Source organism: Gopherus flavomarginatus, chromosome 6 (assembly GCF_025201925.1).
Source record: "Gopherus flavomarginatus isolate rGopFla2 chromosome 6, rGopFla2.mat.asm, whole genome shotgun sequence".
NCBI classification, from domain to species: Eukaryota; Metazoa; Chordata; order Testudines; family Testudinidae; genus Gopherus; species Gopherus flavomarginatus.
The window spans coordinates 95,359,909-95,382,521 of record NC_066622.1 but is presented as its reverse complement, the minus strand read 5'-3'; the positions used below and the strand labels follow the sequence as shown (position 1 = coordinate 95,382,521).

The window sequence follows — 22,613 nt, the reverse complement described above, 5'->3', positions numbered from 1 at the left end:
TTAGGATCCCACCGGATCTGTGAATTCTCTTCTTGTGTAGTGCATTTACTGTATCTAAAATATTGGAGCTTCAATATTGGTATAATTTTCTACTTGAGCATTGCTTATACTCAATCAAAATTAGGCCTTTACTATTAGAATGTAAAACTTCAAGGGTCAGATCCACCTTCCATTGAAGACAATGGAAGGATTCCAATTGATTTCAGTGAGAGTTGTGTTGACCCCTGAACATGGCTGTGAGGGCTTCCTTCTCAAAGAAGCAAATTCCAGATGACAGATATTTTTGGGGGGAGGGGAAGGAACTACCTGTAGCCAGTTTCAGATGTTTAAATATTTTTTTTTCCTTGTACATTTAGCTCTCTCTGGAAGCTGTGAGTAGTTCAGGAGAATTTTGAGAGTCCAATCTTCGAAGTCAAAAACATTTTTTAAAATCTTTGTATTTTATGTTGTGCTATACACAAGAATACATGCCTTACTTCATAGCAAAAGGGCTTAAGAATCCCAGAGACACCGGAGACCAAATCATGAGGTCTTTCCTCCTTTTAGTCTTAAATTCTTACTCAGATAAATTCCCACTGTTTAATACTGATTTGAAAATAGAGTGTAGGCTTGAGGTAGATCCTAAACTTAGTCTTAGAATCTGAGAATTCCACTTGGTGCAGGACACAGATCTGATCAACAGTGAATTTCTTATTAGGAATAGAACTGTCATACAATACTAGATTATATCTGTAGTCCATCTAGTTTAGTATCCTGTCTGTCAGTGCACATTATTAGATGATTCAGAGGAAGGTGCAAGAAATCCTGTAGTAGAAATATAAAGTAATCTGCCTATGAGGGAAGTTTTTTCTAAACCCTCGTCAGTTGCTTGGCTTATGCCAAAACACATGAGGTTTTATATCCCTTCCAAGACGCTTTTATTTTTTCTTTTAACCAGTATTAATATAACATGGGATGTTCTAGTCTATATAAATTTCCAACCCTTTTAAAATCCTACTAAGTGTTTGGCTTCAGTGAACTCTTGTGGCAATCAATTTCACAGGTTAAGTTTGTGGTGTTGGGAAAACTGTTTCCATTTCTCAATTTTAAATGTGTTCCTTTTCAACTTCACTGGAAGTCCCTTTGCTCTGTGTTATGAGGGTGAATAGAAGGCCCAGTCTGCATTCTTTGTACATTATTTTTATACTTGTATTGTGTCTCATCTCTAATGGAAAAAGTCCCATTTTTTTCAGTTTTATCAATCCACATTTGCTGATATAAAAATATTTTCAGTACAGTGGTATACATAACAAGTGAGGAGTATAAAAAGATGATTGAGAAGTGCTACTACTTCTTAACAGAAATTCAGCGTTCTGTTTTTCATTTGTAGTGTCAAATAGTTGCTAACACATGCTTTGAAACAGTTATATTTACAGTAAACTCTGTGATATGCTTCTTTATCATATATCATGTGACTTATTACTGTTATAAAACTTTTTTACTTTGTAGCTAATAAAGAAGAAGCTTGGAATTTCTGGGCATGTGCACAATTTAATGGCTGGATCCATGGCAGGTACAGATTTATTTTCACTTTCAAACACCACCTATTTTCAAAGGTAAATATTGGTTTAGGGGCTTAGATAGTGTTTCTTGAAATAAAATGCCACTGTAAGTCCATATACAACAAGAGGTCTACCAAAAGACTTGATAGGATGAATATTTCCTGTGGAAAAATTGTTCTTAATTAAAATAAAACTTTAAAGAATATAGCAACTTAAATTTTGAATGTGTTAAATCTTGTTAAAACAATATATTTTTAAAATGCTTTAGAAATGCTTCCCCAAATATTTTTATAATTACACTGAAATCATCTGTTTTTAATCAAATAAACAGTACTCAGAGCATGAAAGTTAAAATAGATTAACTGATAATCATGTCCAAGCTGAGAGAAATATAAAGTAAAAATAATGAGAAACAGGATTTAAAAAAAATTCATTCACTTTTAATTATTTAAGGTGGTTTAACAACATTTATTAAATACATTTCTTAATTTTCTTGAGTTTTCTCAGCTGCTTAGGCATGTTTGATTTAATATATTTTTCTAGATAAGAGAGACATATATGTTCTGCCATGTTTGTGAAATGTACACCGTTCACAAGAAGGACAATAAAAATAAAAATGCATATCTGTTCTGCATTTCTAAGGGGTAGGGATAGCTCAGTGGTTTGAGCATTGGCCTTCTAAACCCAGGGTTGTGAGTTCAGTCCTTGAGAGAGCCATTTAGGGAACTGGGGTAAAAAAATGGTCTGGGGATTGGTCCTGCTTTGAGCAGGGAGTTAGACTAGATGAGGCTCCTTCCAACCCTATGATTCTATTCTATGATTCTGTGCATGTATGAAGAATCTGCTAATATAGTTACAGTACTAAAACTGTATTCCTAAAGGGCTTCCCATGTCAATTTTGATGCATAGGGTTGAAATTAACACCTGACCTTCTGACAGTAAAATACAGTATCATACATATATAGTATAGAAAACGTTAAGTTGCAGTGCAGAATTGGCTTCCCAGCTTGGGTACCATAGATTCTAGTTCTAGTGTGGGTATAGAAAGATATTGGAAACCAACATGAAATGGAGACCCTATCTTATAAGAGAAGACGAGAAGAACTTGGCTTAGTTAGTCTAGCAAAAAGAAGGCTGAGAAGAAATATGTTTATTCTCTATAAGGTCACCGGGGGGCATAAATCAAAGAGGGAGAACTATTTAAGTTAAAGAAAAGTGTTTGCACAAGAACAAATGAGTTTAAACTGGCCACAAATAAACTTAGGCTGGAAATTAGAAGAATGTTTCTAACCATTAGAGTTGTAAGGTTCTGGAACAGCCTCCTAATAATATTAGTGGGGACAAACACCTAATAAATTTATCTAGTTCTATCTTAAAATTAATCAGTAGGATTGTATGCTGGGGTTGTGTGCTAAGATGGAGGTGAGAGGCTGGGTTGGTGGCTCAGGGAATATACCTTCTGATCCTATCTCTTATGTTCCTAAATCACATACTTCAGGATTTCAGCTTCACGTGGAGGGGTCAGATGAAAATTTTGTCCTCCTAATTTGTTTGTTTTTTGTTTTTCCCTTTCCTCTAAAGCATCAAAGATGGCAACAGCTGGAGGTGTGACACTGGATGGGGTGGGCTGGTGCTCTGAGATGGTATAGAGAATCCTTTGTTTTAGATGCCTGACTGGTGGGTCTTGCTCATGTGCTAATGGTCAGAGTTTAAGAGGTCAGAAAGCAATTTTCCTTCAGGTTAAATTGACTGGGCTCCCATGTTTTTTGTGTGTGTGTGCCTTCCTCTGCACTATAGAAGTACAGGTTGCTTGCTAGATCATCTGGGTATCTCACCAAATCAGTTCCCTGCCTATGTCACAGAATAATTCACTTTCCTGAGGGGTGTAATACTTCAATCTAATTCAGGTTATTGGGCTCAATACTGGAGAAACTGGTTGGGGTTTAGAGGCCTATAATGTGCAGGAGATCAGACTAGATGATGTGGTGGTCCCTTCTGGTCTTAAACTCTATGATCTGAAATGGGTGGATTCTTTGGACCTTCGTACGATCCCTGGCCTTATATGACACTTTGGAATATTGTCATGGAACTCATCTCACATGTACAGTCTTCTATCCTTTAAAAAAAAAAAATGAATTCTAACAATTATTACAGTATTAGAAGAAATAACAGTTGCAAGCTGTGAGTGTAAAATACGAGGCATGAATTTTTATTTCTCCACTCAACCCAAAACAGCTAAGGAAGACAGTGGGGAGGTAAAAACTAATTCTTATTCCTACCTTTATATGAAGAGGACTTAATAGTGATTGACATTTTTCACAGTCATTAAATAGGTAGCTTTTGTTTTTTTAAAAATTGACTAACAGTGGATTGCTGATACTGTTGCCTTCAATTAAGTGGAAAAGAACCTAATGAAACAAAGGGTTTTTCCCCTCTCTTCTCCAAACTGAACAAACAAACAAAAGAAGAAAGAACAAAAGAAACAATCCATAAAATCCTAAAAGCTAACAAAATCAGTTTGGCAAGACATGGTCAAGAACTTGGCTGGCTTTATACAGTATGAAATGGAATAAAAGCTTATCTTTCTTGCCCTACTCTTAGGGAAACATGTTTTCAAAAGTTTATTCCCTAGTTTTGCTCTGCTGGTCTTAGGAATGTTGAGAGTCCTTCTGTAGATAGAGCTACTGCATCTGCCACCATTTGAAGCACCATGTTGGTTAGACTACAGTAACTCTTTTGTTTGTTTTGCAGTAGCACAGTGGTCCCCAATGTGGTGCCCGTGGGCACCATGGCGCCTGCCAGGGCATTTATGTGAGCCCGCCTAGTGCCCAGCAGGGGAGAGAAGCCCTGGCACTGCGCCTGCTGGGGACAGAGAACTCTGGAGCTGCAGGCGCCAGTGTTCTCTGTCCTCCCGGCTTCTCTCTGCGCTGCCCAGATCTGGCGCCAAAAAAACACAAAAACAAAACAAAAAAACCCAAACCACTCCGACTCTGCAGAATGGACGAAATGCCGCCCCGTAGCATGTGCTGCCCCAGGCACGTGCTTGCTCCATTGGTGCCTGGAGCCAGCTCTGTATGTGAGTAAGTGTTGGCACCCGCCACTCTTCTGAAAACATGAATGTGCTATTGGCCACAAAAAGGTTGGGGACTACTGCAGTAGCACCTTGAGACCAACCAATTATTGTGCTAAGTACTGTACAAATACTAGCATAAGAGACTGTCCCTGCCACAAGCAGCTTAAAATCTAAATAGACCAGATAGAACCAGTGGTTCTAAACCAGGGGTATGCAGAGGTCTTCCAGGAGGTACATCAACTCATCTAGATATTTGGCTAGTTTTACAACAGGCTACATAAAAAGCAGTAGTAGAGTCAGTGCAACGTAAAATTTCATACAGACAAAATGAGAAAGTAATAATTTTTCAGTAATAGTGTGCTGTGACACTTTTGTATCTTTGTCTGATTTTGTAAGCAAGTAGTTTAAATGAGGTGAAACTTGGGGACACACAAGATAAATCAGACTCCTGAAAAGGGTACAGTTGTCTGGAAAGGTTGAGAACCACTGCAATAGACTAAGTGAGGAGCAGGAAAGAATATAACACACACGTAGAGGGAAAGTAAGGGATGAGCATTGAAGTGAGGGTGGCAAAGGGTCGTAGGAGAAGGGAAAGATGAAGGGTGTGAGCATGGAAGGCAGTGGAGTAAGGCTGAAGTGAAGAGACTGCTTGTGAAGGTCTAGAAGGGAGTTGGACTAAATGGCCATTTAGCACAGAGGAGAGAAAAAATTGAGCAAAGAGTCAGACAACATTAGTGTCCAGTTGTGCAGGTGCAACCCATTTACTTTGCTGGCTTGAGTCTCTGGTTGGCTCTGGGGGAAGCATGGCACTTCACGTGCCCTGGTACATTCGGAGAAGGGGTTTTCTGCAGCATCCTTGGACTGAGAAATGTGTCACAGGGTATGGCTACACTTGAAACTTCAAAGCGCTGCCGCGGCAGCGCTTTGAAGTCTGTGTGTGGTCACAGCGCCAGCGCTGCACGTACTTCACATCCTGATCAGGTTTAGCCTGCAGCGCTGGGAGCCGCGCTCCCAGTGCTGCGGCACTGTTTACACTGGTGCTTTACAGCGCTGTATCTTGCAGCGCTCAGAGGTGTGTTTTTTTCACACCCCTGAGCGAGAAAGTTGCAGCGCTGTAAAGCGCCAGTGTAGCAAAGGCCACAGAAAAGGGTAATTCTCCCTGCACCTCTTCTCCCTTGTCATGCAGCTGTATGTGCTGCAACTGCTTCTGTTAAGTTGTGTTTTTAAACACTGGAGATGTGGTAGTCCTGTCTAGCCAGGGTTGCCAACATTGATAATGTCAGTGGGACTAAATCAGTGTTAGCAAAATGATGGAAACGGAACATATTTCCTAATATACGCAAGTCAAAGGTATCCCTCTGCAATCAGGAGAAAAGTAGTGAGTATGGGGGAAGTACAAGTGAATGCAATGAAAAAAACCATTGTAATGCATATATTCAAGGAGGCCGGGTTAAAGTTACTGTGGAGACTTTAACTCTGAATTTCCTGACTCTTTTGTGATTCAGATTTCAGCCATAACTCTTAATTAACAGATAATTGCTTTATCATTTCCTTTAAGAAAAGAGAGAATTGGTTGAGAGGATAGAAAAAAATGGTAGATATTAGAGAATTGTTTAGAGAAAAAACAAAACAAAGACCCCCCCCTACACACACAAACTCTTTAAAAGGAAGGATTTTGAAAACAAAGCCGTTTGAGTTCTCCAAATGTAAAAACAACCATACTGAGGCACAGAAACGTGTTTCCTCCATGCTTCTGATGAACTATTTTTGGCTGGAACAGTAGGGGAAAACATTGTGCTTCAGTATAGTTGTTTTTAGAATTATTGTTGTTTTCAGAATAATTCATGTGGTATAAGAGTAAGTATAAGAAACTTTAGCCCATCCACTAATTTATAGAAAACAACTGAAAATAAGGGTTTAGAATGAAACTGCCATCTCAATGTTAACTACACCATCCCTATCGCTGTAATCATATTAGGATGAAGGTACAATACAAAAGGAACCATTCAGCTAACTCCTTGAGGTGTAAGCAATTTAATTATATTTTACAGGTCTGTGAACTGTAGAATTTCCTGTAACTTTCCTGGGCTAGGGAAGCTCCTTGACCTGCCTGACAGGTCTGCTAGTCTTCAACTATTTTCTCATATGTACTGTTGCTACAGAGAAAAAGAATTCCTTGTGCTGTAGTCATTGGATTCCATTCATGGTTTAAAAATAAATTCAGCATGGGTAACTTAGTCCATTCCCCTACACTAGTGTAAGACTGTACCTTATGCTATTTGTGTATTTCATGTTCCTTTTGAACATTTACTGACAATATAGCCAGATGGGACTCCCTTTGTTCTTCAAGTTAAACTTGTCATTAGAAGTCCTATATTTGGGGAATTTTTTCGATGTAGGTGTTTTTTAAAAAAAGGATCTGCAGTTTTTGTTTCTTTGTAGAATGATGGAACAGTAGAGAATAGTAGTTTTCTACTTGCCAGGAAATATTATTTTTAATCAAGGCTGGTGTATATGCAATACATACATTTCATAGGCACAATTCTCCTTCAGCCCTTTTTTGGTCTAGAGAGATGCTTTTTTTTTTTTTCCTCTTTAAACTTCCATTTGACCAGGAAGAGTAAAAAGGTGAAATAGTGGTAAGAAATCCTGAAGAGAACTAGAGATGAATGCTTGTACAACAAATCTCACTAACAGCTCCCAGGTCCAAACACCAGTAGGGAAACAAAACAGAGTGTTTGAATTAATCCTTGTTGTGTTTCATGGCTTTATGTTCTTTTTGAAGAAGTGGTTTCTTTCAGCAAAGAGGGAGCAAGTTGTCCTATTCTTACAGGTCAATGCTATGCTCTGACTGCAAATGTCAATTCCTGCCTCTTAGCCAGGAAGTATCCTTACTATTTCTAATCCTATCACATCAAAGAAGCAGCTGTGGAAAAGATATTAGCCCAACTCCAGATAATTATGGATAATTTGATCAGCTGTCAAATTTTGTGGCCTGGGCTGAGCTCCGACATCTCTACTGTCTAATATTTAGGCAGTAGAGATGAGATTAGACCCTAGAATTTATGTTGTCTTTTCCCTTTGGCATTCATTGTCACAGTTTGGCCCTTGAATCTCCCAGAAGAGGTAGTATCTATTCTAAATCAAAAAAGAAATATTGATACTTCCTGCTGTATTTCTGCCTACAGGAGGGATTGTCAACCTTTTTCTTTCTGAGGCCCCCCAACATACTATAAAAATTCCACGGCCCACCTGTGCCACAACAGTGTTTCTGCATATCCAGTAGATGAAAAGCTAAGACCTGTATTAGGGGGTAGCAAGCAGGGCAATTATCTGGGGCTCTGAGAAGCTAACTTGCTCAGGCTTTGGCTTTCAGCTTAGGGCCCCAATGAGTCTGTTCTCTGGTTATTTTGGCGGACCCCTGAAACCTGCTTGCGGCCCCCCAGGAGGCCCCGAATCCCTGGTTGAGAATTACTGGCCTAGAGGAACAGATTAGTGTCTTTCTCCCACTATTTGCCATTGATTCCCAAGAAAACATGGCGATTGTGGCCCACACTGGATTTGTTGAGTCCTTAGGTCTTTTCAGAGTGTACATCCTTTCATTAAACTTTGTGGTTAGAGGACTTCATCAAAAACATGTAAAATATGGGTTTTGTTAAGGCCTTTTCACATGCAGTTTTTTGTACTCCTCCATTCGGAGTTTTCCAGATTCAGATACTGTTTGGATTTTCGTTTGGCCACTTGTATGCACCAAACTCCTGGAGATTCTGTTGGCCAGTTTTTCCCTGAGGAATATGCATCCAACTTTACTTGGATGACTGCCTGATCAGGGCAAGGATTAGATGGTCCATTTCCTCAAATATAATGGTTTTTTGCGAACTGTGAAATCCCATCTGGATAGGACTTAAGTTACTCCACTTTGGAATAGTGTTAGGTGCTCCATTAGGGAAAGTCCAGATGTTGCCAGATAGACTGTAGTCTGTTGGGACTTGCTTTTGGTAGTGCAGGTTAGTTTATTTGCAGTTTACATCAACTGATCCCTGGGTGACACTGCCCCAGAGACACTCCTCATGCAGATGCCTGTTGTTTTGTCTGAAAAAAACACTCCACACTCTCTGAAAGGTATCTTACTCTTCTGCAGTGTGTGTATTGATAATCCAGGGGGCAAGAACCTTTGGTTCTCTGACTTGAGAAGCTTAGATTGCATAATAACCAATGTCAGCTTTCTGGGATGGAGAGCCAGTCTGTGCATTCTTTACAAGCTCAACTGGAAAATCTCATTCAGCTTACTACAATTTGAAGAAACTTCTCTGGAGAAGTCACCTTGTTCTGGTAATGTATAGAAAGATGATGGTGCCTATTTAATCATGGTGTCACTACGAGTATGCAGTTCCAAGAGGAAGCCATTTTTCTGCCAATGTGTAGAAGCTTGTTCCTTCTCTTCAACATATCTCTCCTTGAAGACTTATCTATCTGCTATGGCAAGTCAATTTAAATGTTGATTTGTTTAGCAGGAGTGATTGGTTCCTGTGGAAAACCGTATGAATTTGTGTTTGGTTTTTTTTTTCCCTGAAAAGAAATAATTTCTGATTTTGTCACTGGGATGTCACCAAAGATGAACACCCGAGTTTTGCTTCTTATGGTTCAGTTCCTTCATGGGTTGGGGAGTGGAAGCTTAATCACTGTCCTTTGTAACCTGAAGATTTCATAAAACTTGGCTGCAAAGTTGCAGCAAGAAAATGCCCCTTGTTTGAGCATTCTAATCTCAAGATCATCAGCACCTATGCTTCTAAGATGCTAAACAGAGGCCTTCTGTAAAATTAAATACTTATTGTAATAAATCTGATTCTGCCAATAATATATCTGAATGTGGTTTCTACCTTTCGAAACTGAAAATAAAGATTTAAATATATTTTTAATAGTCTGAAGAGGAGTTTCCAAGATTGCCTGGATTTTATAGTTCCTCTGAGACCCTGAATAATACTGAAATGTATTTCACTTATCTCTCAGTGGTTTTCATTGTAACTGAATCCTACTTTGGAAAACAAAGTTTTACTCACTGGATGGCAAATGTGTCCTTGAATTTTGTTAGGCCTGGATTAAGGAATTTAGTACAACTAATTAGTATGCGCTCATCTTGTTTTCAAGCCTCCATGAGAACCTTCAAATCTGTTATGGCAAAATATTTGGCTTGCTGCCTTTGCTCCCTTCCAGAACAGTTAAGAGGGTATTCCATTAGACTTCTCTCTGCTTAGACTGAAGGGGCTGAAACATGGTCCCTTGGTGCCTGCAATGTGTCAGTATCATCTCATTTTCCATTCTAACGGGTCTGTTCTGCAAGTTTGTGTTTGAGTTTAAAAACTGCAGTATGATGAGCCTACCTCTTTTTTGGATGTTGTTTGCTCTGTCTGCCCTGTATACTGGACAGTACTTGTAGGATGGAGTAGAAGAGAAGTAACAAGACAGAATTTCATACCTTGTAATTGTTTGCTTTATCTTCCTCTTCTCTCTCTTTGCTATCATCTTTGCCCCTTACATTGTGTTTTTTTTCTTTTATACTCTAAATGTTTCTTGATTGTGTGTAGTGGGTTGTGGAGGGAATATTAAAATTATATAACATACCCTTACCTTAATAGAATTTTCTTTGCTTCCTGGGTTATAATTGTAAAATGGGGATGGGGTGTGGGAGGGAGAAACTACAGCAATCTCAGATATTTGTACGTGATTTTAGTTTTCCCTCCATGTTCCTTGTAAACAATTCATGGGTTACGATCTACCTCATATCTTAGTGATAGAGAGAAACTAATTATTTAAATTATGATGTTAGTGAGGACTGTCATTTTAATCTATGTTCTGTTTGTGATCTGCCCCTAAAATTGTGACATCTAAGCCTCTATGCAAATTTGGAGCAGCATGATGGTAGATCTTCAGATTTCTATTGTCCAAGTAAATATCATCTTATGAAGTCTAACCAAAGAAAAATACAGATAGAGAGATTTATAATGGAAGTGATGATATAAGTTAACTGCAGGGCATGTCAATGGTGCTACAATAACACTTGGCCAGATTTTCAACCCTTAATCATGTACGTAGCATTTACTCACACAACACTGACTTCAAATGGGCTACTTCCACAATTAAGTGCTGCATGCATAATTAAGGACCACAGAATCTGGCTCTGTAAATAATATGGCATTAACTAATTTATTGTCATTCAGCTAAGAGTAAATAGAATGATTAAAAAAACAAATTAAATATCAACATAAATTAAAACTATTGTTAGCCATATTTTAAGTTTTCATTTAGAATATCTTCCATGTGTTCAGATACCATTTAAATATACACGTATAAATATATAGTAATTGTATTGTTAGACTTTTTTCTAACATCACTTTTTGGAAATTAAATGTATAAATCTGGGGTGCTTTCTCATTTAATGTTTGAATATTTAAATATGGCAGGATTAGGTCCTATGTCACTGCTCCTACAAAGATTTACTCACTACTCATGCAGGTGAGTAGTCCCACTGACTCCAATGGGATTATTCATATGAGTACAGTTAGGGTACGCTTTGAAGTGAGAGTGTGGTCGGAGCACCAGCGCTGGGAGAGAGCTCTCCCAGCGCTGCACGTAAACCACATCCTCTACGGGTGTAGCTTGCAGCGCTGGGAGCCGCGCTCCCAGTGCTGCGGCACTGATTACACTGAGGCTTTACAGCTCTGTATCTTGCAGCACTCGGGGGGGTGTTTTTTCACACCCCTGAGCGCGAAAGTTGCAGCGCTGTAAAGTGCCAGTGTAGCCAAGGCCTTAGTAACATAAGCCTTTGCAGGACTGAGGTTCAATTGCATAGCTCCTATTAGTGCTGATGGATACAAATGTAAATACTCTCTGCATGTCTGAGTTTTGTTCTCTTAGCCTTTGATTAAAGGTATACTTTTAAATTTGACTTCTAAATGTTGTTGTTGAGTATACATCCATATATTAATTGTTTGCCTTGAAAGGATCCTTTGTTGCTTAAAACTATCTAAGATCAATTAAGGTCTGTGGTGGTGTTCATTTTTTTAAATAGGTATAACAGCAGTCATTTGTACTTACCCTCTTGATATGGTAAGAGCGCGTCTGGCATTCCAAGTAAAAGGGGAGCACAAGTACACAGGGATTATTCATGCATTCAAGACTATTTATACAAAGGTATTTCATTTTCTCCTTCCATATTTGTTAAAGAAAAATGTGGTGTTTATATTTTTTTTTAATGCTGTGCAACATTATTAGCTTAGTGGTTTGAGTATTGGCCTGCTAAACCCCGAGTTGTGAGTTCAATCTTTGAGGGGGAGATTTGGGGCAAAATCTGTCTGGGGATTGGTCCTGCTTTGAGTAAGGGGTTGGACTAGATGACCTCCTGAGGTCCCTTTTAACCCTGGTATTCTGTTTAATGACCTGATGGAAACTAATGAGAATTTGTCTTTGACTGTGTGTGTAGCACACTCTCGTTTTACAAAAGGGTCTCATTTTACTCAAGCTGGTGGAGAGTGGCTCAAACTGGTGGAAATGGCAGAGGACAACAAATTGAGAATAACAGTGGATTAGCAGTGGTATATACTCCTGAGGTTTTTGCCTCAGAGAATAATATTTGTAACGGGGTGGAAAGATAACATACTTATTTGTGCGTATCCCTACTTTGTGATCTTGGGTGTAGGTAGACCTGCCTTCTCCTCTCTGTCTCCTAAGTAGCCAATTTATAGTCCCTCCTCTCAGCATAAGAGGAAGATGAGGTTAATATTAATACCTCATTGTGTGGCTAGCAGTGTCATACAAACGACTTGTCAGTACAATCAGTTCCATAATAATCTAAGTATTTATAATTCTATTTATCAATAATTTGTTTGTATTTTTATTTTTCCTTCAAAAGGAAGGAGGTTTCATTGGATTTTACAGAGGACTGATGCCTACAGTTGTTGGAATGGCTCCTTATGCTGGTACGTTAAAAATATTGTTGACAGCATTATACATGCATCTCACAGTTGTATTTGCAAAATTTGTATTAGCTTCTGTTAAACTGAAGGGCTAAATTTCTGCTTGGACAGAATGAAAAGGGCAAACTGCAGGGAGTCATTTGAAGCTTCCCGATTTTATGGTAGATCAGCTTATGATGATGATCAGTACAAGTTAGAATAGCTGCTGTAACTTATACCACTGGTGAAAATCCCTAAGTGACCTTCCTGAGATGTGAGGGGCCAGTGACTGGGTTCTCTCTCCCTCCCCACCCCTAAAACTTCTCCTATGGAAAAAGGTGCAGGACCTGTTCCTAAACCTGGCCAATCTGGCTGTAGTTGCTATGTGAAAGGCCCACACAAACTAAGGAAAATAGACTGACTGTAAAGGGAAACAATGAAACTGACTGTCTGTTCTTGAATGAAGTAAATAAACTGAAAAGATAAGAGATTTTTTTTTTGTCAATTTCTTTCATTTATACTAATCTTAGGTGTTACTTGTAACTATAACATGTTAAGTTAAAAATCACTTTTTTCAAAGTATTTTAAGATCCTTGGTTAGAAGTTACAGGACAATTGCAAAGTATTATTGTATGCACACTTCCATTGCATGTATAGTACAAAAAAAAATTCTTAAAATTAATGCCACACTTTTTTCCAAAGCGTCTTCTCAACACGTTGCAAATTACAACAAGCTGACTCCTAGACCACACTTAGGTTTGCTATTGGATAAACATGTAATATTTGTATTGATTTATGTAATGTATGTAACTTTTCTCTCTTTCACAGTATTTAATAAAAACCTCATAAAGAATCAGGAATTAAATAATTCATTGTGTGATTACTGTCTTATGTTACAAAGACTATGCGTATCAGTAAGAAACTTGCTGTTTCCTAAAGTCTACATAAAATTACATTTTTCTCTTTCAGGTTTTTCATTTTTTACCTTTAGTACCTTAAAGAGCATTGGACTTGCCCAAGCACCTAACCTGCTTGGAAGGCCTTCATTAGATAATCCTGAAGTCTTAGTTTTGAAAACACATGTAAGCTTGCTATGTGGTGGCTTGGCTGGAGCAATAGCACAGACAATATCGTAAGTTTTGGTGGGGTTTGTGTGTGTTTTGTTTTGGGTTTTTTTAGCTGCACTTATTGAAGAAATTATATGCTGTTTTGAATTAAGAATTTTTCTTAGATGTAATATTTCAGAGTTAACCTTTGTTTACCTGATAGCTCAGAAACTTGAATGCACTGACTTCATGGTACTTCACTTTCTAAATGTGTGTTAATTTTGAAGATCTTTAAAAGTATATGTATCAGATCATATCCTGCTGTCTTTGTTCTGACAAATTTGCACTAAGGTAAATTGGAGTCTTACCGAGAGTTGGAGTTGTTTTATACCAGTTCATTTTAAAACAAAATCATAGCTACAAATATATATTTGTTACTATATTTGGCATCATTTATTTTTATTTCCCCCTCCTTTTCTACTCACTGCCTTTGTCAGATTTTCTCCATGGCCCAGAAGCAGGTGAATTGATTGGATTTATTTATTTGGTATTTAGTTTTTTCTAAACTAGTTAATTACAAATGTCACACATGCATTTCTGTTGATACTTTAAAGGTGAGTTTTCTTTTTTATGCCATTGTCTCCCCACTACATTTTGTTTTACACAAACTGTTTTATGCTCTGTCTGATATTCATGTATCTTCTTTACTTGTCCCTAACGAAATATATTAAGATATTTGATTCACTGTTTATAATTGTGGTGGGGGGAAGTCTCCCTTTTTGGCTAACTTTAAGCTGTGTTGGGCACTGAGTTTGATCCTGGACTCACTATAAAGGGAACGCTGAGGTTTCAAATGGAATTTTCGTGTGTGTGTGTGTGTGTGTGTATATTCATATTTTTGTCGTGCAAGTAGTTAAAATGCTTTAAAAAAAAACAACAAAAAACCTCTCTTCTTTAGATATCCACTTGATGTAACTCGTAGGCGAATGCAGTTAGGAGCGGCTCTTCCAGATGCTGACAAGTGCCTGTAAGCGTTTTATTATAATTTCCTTTTCAACTGTAGTAACTGAATTCTTAAGTGTATAAGTAAACCTCTTAGTTTAAAACTAATACATGATCTACTGTGCTATAGATTCCTTCATATTTTCAACTCGCGGAGATGGTAATATGTTTCTATGCTCTTAACTGAGAGGGAAACTTTTTTTCTTTATTGTGATCTCTTTTTTAAAAATCACAGAAAAGACCTGCTAAATTGACTGCAGATCACTCTCCAGCCTACCCTGACTAGAAGCGTATGGTAAGTCGATGGGAGATTTTCTCCCGTTGACCCCCTGGAGTGTAGACTCTGCGGTAACTCACCCTAGGGTACGCCGACTCCAGCTGCGTTGTTCATGTAGCTGGAGTTGCGCAGCGTAGGTCAACCTACCACGGTAGTGTAGACATAGCAATATAATCATAGGATCAGAAGGGATCTTGAGGGGTCTTGTAGTCCAGTCCCTGGCACTCAAGGCAGGAGTGCTGGGGACCATTGTGTCACCAACTTCCATTGTCTTAAATGGTGCAGGATCTGGCCCCAATGTGAATGATAATTTTTTTCTTGTTTACTTTCACTTTCTTGTAACCACAGTACTGATTTACAATACAGTTATAGTTGGACACAGAGGGTATATCTACACAGCAATTTAGGCCTAGGGCTGAGCCTGGGCTCAAGCCAACTCCCCTTTGCATTCACATTGTAAATGTGCTAACCTGGGGCTCAGACCCAGGATCTGAGCCCATGTTAAACTGTGACCTAGACCCCATTGCTTTCATGTGTGCATGAGGCCCTGACTTGACTCAAGTCCAGGAAGTCCTCTGGATGCATCTCAGAGGAGCAGCGTTGCATGTAACCAGCACAGTGACCAGAAGTACCATTACTGCCTGGGAGCGTACTTCCTGTTCCTGCTCCTCTCGCTGCCACGGCTCCGGCTCTTCTTCTCTGCTATGCAGAGTTTTTCCGGAGTAGGGAGCAAAGCTGCCAGGCAGGAGGCGACTACGGGCCGCCAGCATGTTGGGGGTCATTCCTCCCCTAGCCATGCTGAGCCGAGAGCTCTGCCTCTCTGTCTCCCTTCAAGGCAGCCACTTGGTCCCTGCTCCACTCCCTGGCCCTTGCTCTTGGGCTCCCCTGCTCTCCCTGCTGCTGCATGTGCACTGGCATCTGGGCAGTGTGCTCTGTAAGGGCAGCCAGTGGGAACCAGCCCCAAAACTTCATGGCAGTCTCCCAAGGATCCCTTATCCCTGCCTCTCCAGGTGCATGAGGGACAGTGATAAGGGATCCTCAGGACATATTACCCTTGACTGAAGTTAAAAAAGGAACACATCTGAAATGAGAAAAAGGAATTAAAAACATAATGGCATTGTGCCAGATGGGTAGCAACATCAGGTTGGCATTCTGATGCTCCACTGGCAGCTAATCCTGCTCTGAGCTGGATTAATTTTCAGGTTTAAAATATAGTTGCCATAGTCCACACAGAGCCAGGATTTTGGCACTTGTGAAGCAGAAAGGAGGAGGACTAGGGAGTGGGGTGAGGTGATTCAGTTATATAACTTTTCCATTCCCAGTTGAGTCACTGAGGCTTTGATACTGTATTAAAGAAAACAGTAAAAACACACCAGCTTTTATATCCATGCTAAATTTCCATTCAATGCATTTGAACCAACCCTCTCCCAGCCCTCAAACACTTGGGCCAAATTATAAGAAGTAAGACTATTGGACAGCAAAAAGTAAAGTAAAGAATGCTATTTAGAGAAATGCAAGATTTTCTTTAGCCTAGGAGAGTGAGCTATCAAAGGTGGTTCCAACCCTATAAAGCTAATACATTGGATCAAATCCTGCTTGTCTTATTTGTGTGGGTATTCCTGTTGAAGGAAATAAGACTTACATCTGAGCAAGGACTGAAACCAGGACTTCAGTATTTGGCTCTATAAAATGATAAGAGATCCCCGAGGGGTGCTGCAGCAGATTGCATCCCAAGGCCTGGGATACACTTCACCCTTCTGCAGCCAGCAGCCCGCAGGCTGGGGTGAGTGTGTGTTTTTTCCTCTGAAACCTACATTTTATGTCAAATGTCAAAACAAACTGACAAACAAATATTCTTCATTGAGCATTCTATTCTAAAAATGAAGTATTGCCAAGTTTTATTTGAGTAGTTAAACAACTCTAGAGGCTGATGTTCTAGTTATCCTCAGAGCCTTTTCCTGCCAATGTGAATCAGCTGAAAGGTGAAGAGCACAGTTCTCAGATACCATCTCAAACTGCATTTTTTTCTACTGAAACAGCCACCAAACAAGTTACTTATGCAGTTGATGTACTCATGTGCTCCTTATGGGCTCCTGAGTCACATCAATAGCACCTCCACAGGTAGGAAACTGGGAGAAGTAGAGATTTCCCACAGTGCGCTGTGTTCCTAGTGCTAGAATGTTGACATTGGGGGAGAGGGGCGCTAGGCATTTTGGGATATATTTACTTTGGCTCAGGTCTGGGCACTGCAGTATGGACGCCAGCACCCTAGGTTTGAGCATGGGTCAGAAAATTCTTAACCTGGTGTTAAAATGCAGTGTAGATGCTCAAGTCCAGGGTTTTCTGAAACAGGTAAGCTGACTTGAGTTCCACGAACCCTAGGCTTATGTTTCTGTATAGACAGTCTAAGATCAAATATCTCATGCTCTTCCATAGTGCGCTTTGGTAACACTAAGTGAAAACTCCATAACAGAACATTGTTCAAATCCTATTAAATTCACACTTTTACCAAGAACTGGCATTAATTTGCATGGAACAAATGAAAGTTGAAATCCATTAATTTTCTATTCAGTTATATAAACATCAATCTTTTTTTAGTTCTTTTCGTATAAAAGGTTTGATTACTGGTTTTGGTGATCTCTTCCTTCTTGGGCTTGCAGGAACTAACCATTCTAAAGACACTAGGTCTTACACTCAGTATCGCTGCTAAGTTTGTATTTTGGAGGAGTCCATATCTTTGACTCCCAGGATGGATGGACAGTGGTCATAATGTTGGTATTTGAACATGGGGAAAAGAGGAAGTAAAAGTCCTCAAGTTTGGAGGATTATGGGAGATGTGTTCAGGGAATAGTTTCATTGGTAGCTCGTGAATGCTGAGCCATCTTGCAGTTCTCTGACAATACTTATTTTTTTTTTGGTCCCTATATTTTACCATCTATTTGTTGATAGTTACTACTTTCTTCATTTCTATAAGAACTCCAGTTATTAGGAAGAGACAGGTATTAGTAATGGGTGATTCGATCATTAGAAACAGAACAGGAGTACTTGTGGCACCTTAGAGACTAACAAATTTATTTGAGCATAAGCTTTCGTGGGCTACAGCCCACTTGTTCGGATGCATAGAATGGAACATATATTGAGGAGATATATATACACATACAGAGAGCATGAAAAGGTGGGAGTTGTCTTACCAACTCTTACTTAGTTGGCCTCTCAGAGTTGGTAAGACAACTCCCACCTTTTCATGCTCTCTGTATGTGTATATATATCTCCTCAATATATGTTCCATTCTATGCATCTGAAGAAGTGGGCTGTAGCCCACGAAAGCTTATGCTCAAATAAATTTGTTAGTCTCTAAGGTGCCACGAGTACTCCTGTTCTTTTTGCGGATACAGACTAACACGGCTGCTACTCTGAAACCTGTCATTAGAAACAGAGAGAGCTGGGTTTGCGATTGGGGGAACCGCATGGTGACTTGCCTGCCTGGTGCAAAGGTTGCGGATCTCTTGAGATATCTAGATAGACTTATGTGTAGTGCTAGGGGGGAGCTGGTGGTCGTGGTACATGTAGGTACCAGCGACGTGGAAGAATAGAGAGAGGCCCTGGAGGCTAAATTTAGGCTGCTAGGTAAGAGATTGAAGTCCAAGACGTCCATGGTAGCATTTTCTGAAATGCTTCCAGTTTCACATGCAGGGCCAGTTAGACAGGCAGAACTGTAGGATCCCAATGCTTGGATGAGACAGTGGTGTAGGGAGGAGGGGTTTAGTTTTATTAGGAACTGGGGAAGCTTTTGGGAGAGGGGGAGCCTATACAGGAAGGATGGGCTCCACCTAAACCAAAACGGAACCAGACTGCTGGCGCTTAAAATTTAAAAAGGTCATAGAACAGTTTTTTAACTCAGGGCTGGGATAAAACTGACAGGTGCAGAGGAGCATATGGGTCAGACATCCTTTAGGGGAGGATCTATAAATGGAGACTCCCTATGTCCTAATAAGTAGGAGAGGATAGAAAATGATAAAATACAGGGAGGATCTGATGAGAAACAGGCAAATGGAAAAAAAGTCCCATTCAGTTACGTCCTGCAATAGGGGACAGCCAAAAAATGACAAGTTTTTAAAATGCTTAAAGTGCTAGAAGTCTAAATAATAAACTGGTTGAACTAGAGTGCCTAGTATTAAATGAGGATATTGATATAATAGGCATCACACAACCTGATGGAATGAGGATAATTAATGGGACACAGTAAAACCAGGGTACAAAATATATTGGAAGGACAGAACAGGTTGTACTGCTGGAGGAGTGGCACTGTATGTGAAAGAAAGCGTAGAATCAAATTAAGTAAAAAGCTTAAATGAACTCAATTGTACTATAGAATCTCTATGGATAGTAATTCCATGCTTGAAAAATAAGAATATAGCAGTAGGGCTATATTACAGACCACCTGGCCAGGATGGTATTAATGACTCTGAAATGCTCAGGGAGATTAGAGAGGCTATTTAAAATTAAAAAAAAAAACCAATAATAATAATAATAATAATGAGGGATTTCAACTATCCCCACATTGACTGGGTACATATCACCTTAGGAAGGGATGCTGAGATAAAGTTTCCTGACACCTTTAAATGGCTGCTTCTTGGATCAGCTAGTCCTGGAACCCACAAGAGGAGAGGCAATTCTTGATTTAGTCCTAAGTGGAGCACAGGATCAGGTCCAATTGGTGAATATTGTTGGACTGCTTGGTAATAGAGACCATAATATAATTAAATTTAATGTCCCTGTGGCGGGGAAAACTCCACAGTGGCCCAACACTGTAGCATTTGATGGACCTTTGGTCTGATCCAGTATGACTGTTGTTATGTTGTGCTCAGAAAAAGGAAAAACAGTTATCTGCAGATCTAATGCATATACTGCTTCACTTATCAGTGAAAACAGGCTACTTATAAAAATTGTGCAGCTAGTACTCTTTTCAGAGATAGTTTGGAAATTCATCGTAGGGCAGAGTCTGAAATACAGAATGTGTTCCAAAACTTGAGTCATAAAGAGAAGGGGATGGTCTTATGGTTAACATCAGAATGGCCATACTGGATCAGACAAAAGATCCATCTAGCCCAGTATCCTGTCTTCTGACAGTGGCCAGTGCCAGTTTCCCCAGAGGGAATGAACAGAAAAGGTAATCATCAAGTGATCCATTCCCTGTTGCCTCTTTCCAGCTTCTGGCAAACAGAGGCTAGGGACACCATAGCTACCCATCCTGGCTAATAGCCATTGATGGACCTATCCTCCATTAACGTATCTAGTTCTTTTTTTTTTAACCCTGTTATAGTCTTGGCCTTCACAACCTCCACTGGCAAGGAGTTCCACAGGTTGACTGTAGGTTGTGTGAGAAAATACTTCCTTTTGTTTGTTTTAAACCTGCTGCCTATTAATTTCATTTGGTGACCCCTAGTTCATGTGTTATGAGAAGAAGTAAATAATACTTCATTATTTACTTTCTTCACACCAGTTATGATTTCATAGATCTCTATCATATCCCCCCTTAGTTGTCTCTTTTCCAAGCTGAAAAGTCCCAGTCTTATAAATCTCTCCTCATATGGAAGCCGTTCCATACTCTTAATAACCTTTGTTGCTCTTTTTTGAACCTTTTCCAATTCTAATATATCTTTTTTGAGATGGGCTGTCATAAACAGATAGCTAAGGGTTAATGTCTCTTTCACCTGGAGCACCTGACCAGAGGACCAATCAGGAAACCGGATTTTTTCAACTTTGGGTGGGGGGAATTGTGTGTCTGAGGTCTTTGTTTTTCGGGCTGCCTGCTTTCTCTGAGCTTTGGAGAAGTAGTTCTATTTTCTAATCTTCTGTTTCTAAGTGTAAGGACAAAGAGATCAGATAGTAAGTTATATGGTTTCTTTTCTTTGGTATTTGCATGAATATAAGTGCTGGAGGGCTTTGATTTGTATTCTTTTTGAATAAGGCTGTTTATTCAATATTCTTTTAAGCAATTAACCCTGTGTTGTATCATCTAATACAGAGAGAACATTTGTAGGTATTTTTCTTTCTTTTTATATAAAGCTTTCTTTTAAGACCTGTTGGAGTTTTTCTTTACTTCAGGGAAATTGAGTCTGTACTCACCAGGGAATTGGTGGGAGGAAGAAATCAAGGGGAGATCTGTGTGTTGGATTGCTAGCCCGATGTTGCATTCCCTCTGGGGGAATAGGAAAGTACTTTTTGTTTCCAGGATTGGGAACAGAGAGGGAGATTCACTCTGTTTGGATTCACAGAGCTGGTGTCTGTGTATCTCTCCAGGAGCACCTGGAGGGGGGAAGGGAAAAAGGATTATTTCCCTTTGTTGTGAGACTCAAGGGATTTGGGTCTTGGGGTCCCCAGGGAAGGTTTTTCAGAGGGACCAGAGTGCCCCAAAACACTCTAATTTTTTGGGTGGTGGCAGCAGGTACCAGGTCCAAGCTGGTAACTAAGCTTGGAGGTTTTTCATGCTAACCCCCATATTTTGGACGCTAAGGTCCAAATCTGGGACTAAGGTTATTACATGAGTGGCAGCTGGTGGGATATAGACAGAATCCAGAAGCCAGTAGGAATATTATATTTTTCTTTTCTCTGCTAAGGGCTTTTTAGCAGAGAGAAACAGTTGGTTTTAAAAGGGAACCAGAGAGAATTTTTTTTTCTGCTCTCTCTGGCAGTTTGTGGCTTGCATGTTAAGCGAGAAGCCATTAAGAAACTGTTGAGGGTCTTTTGTCATGCAATAGCCCTCCCATTAGGAGGCAAGTACCAGCACTTATAGGCATGCAAATAAAGTGGTTTTTCTGGTTTCCCTTCATTGAACATTAGCTAGAGAGAGAAAAGGAAAAAAGCACTGTTGCTAGGCAGACTTCAGGAGGCAACAGAGAGCCTGCAGTTCAGAAGATAAACACCGGAGGGCACCCCAACACAAGAAAACAGGAACCATGACTTCTAAGGCAAAAATTGACGCCGAAGAACAAATCAAAGAAGCTGAACACAGGCGACAACTGGAAATAAAACAAAAAGAGATGGAGATGAAAGAAAGAGAAGAACAGATCAAAGAGGCAGCCTACCAAAGAGAACAGGCAGCCAAAGAGGCAGCAAAGGAGGCAGCACACAAAAGAAAACTAGAAGAAGAAGAGGTGGCCTACCGAAGGAAACAAGCAGAAGAAGAGTTGGCCCACCGCCGAGAAATGGAAAAGCACCAAAAAGAAATGGAAAAAACAACAAAAAGAGAATGAAGAGAAGGAAAAACAGAGAAAACATGAACTGGAGTTGGCAAAAGCTGGGCTGCATGTGCCAGCCAACCCTAACAACCCGGCGCCAAATATTGCTCCACAGCACAGGAAATTTCCCACCTACAAGGCAGGTGATGACACCGAGGCCTTCTTGGAAAATTTTGAAAGAGCCTGTCTTGGGTACAGCATTCCCGAAGACCAGTACATGGTAGAATTGAGGTCACAGCTCAGTGGACCTTTAGCAGAGGTGGCAGCTGAAATGCCTAAGCTGCAAATGAATGACTATAAACTTTTTCAAACCAAGGCCAGATACCGAATGGGGATAACTCCAGATCATGCCCGTCGGCGCTTCAGAACCCAAAAGTGGAAACCCGAGGTGTCATTTCCCAAACACGCCTACTGCATTGCAAAAAACTATGAGGCCTGGATAACAGGAAACAACATTCAAACCTTGGAAGAACTGAACCTC

General features: G+C 39.8%; 1 protein-coding gene across 5 annotated transcripts in view; it reads left to right on the top strand.

The window, feature by feature from the left end:
* The window catches only part of SLC25A16 (solute carrier family 25 member 16), a 37,601-nt gene that overhangs the window by 5,734 nt on the left and 9,254 nt on the right, over window positions 1-22,613 (top strand). For 4 of the 5 annotated variants that reach the window (XM_050959669.1, XM_050959673.1, XM_050959671.1 and 1 more), the window contains 5 exons: window positions 1,489-1,552; window positions 11,684-11,805; window positions 12,524-12,590; window positions 13,536-13,698; window positions 14,571-14,639. In XM_050959669.1, the coding sequence (XP_050815626.1) occupies window positions 1,489-1,552; window positions 11,684-11,805; window positions 12,524-12,590; window positions 13,536-13,698; window positions 14,571-14,639 (485 nt within the window). Of the gene's footprint in view, window positions 1-1,488; window positions 1,553-11,683; window positions 11,806-12,523; window positions 12,591-13,535; window positions 13,699-14,570; window positions 14,640-14,849; window positions 14,910-22,613 lie in introns of all 5 variants that reach the window. The other variant, XM_050959670.1, reaches the window with a different exon arrangement.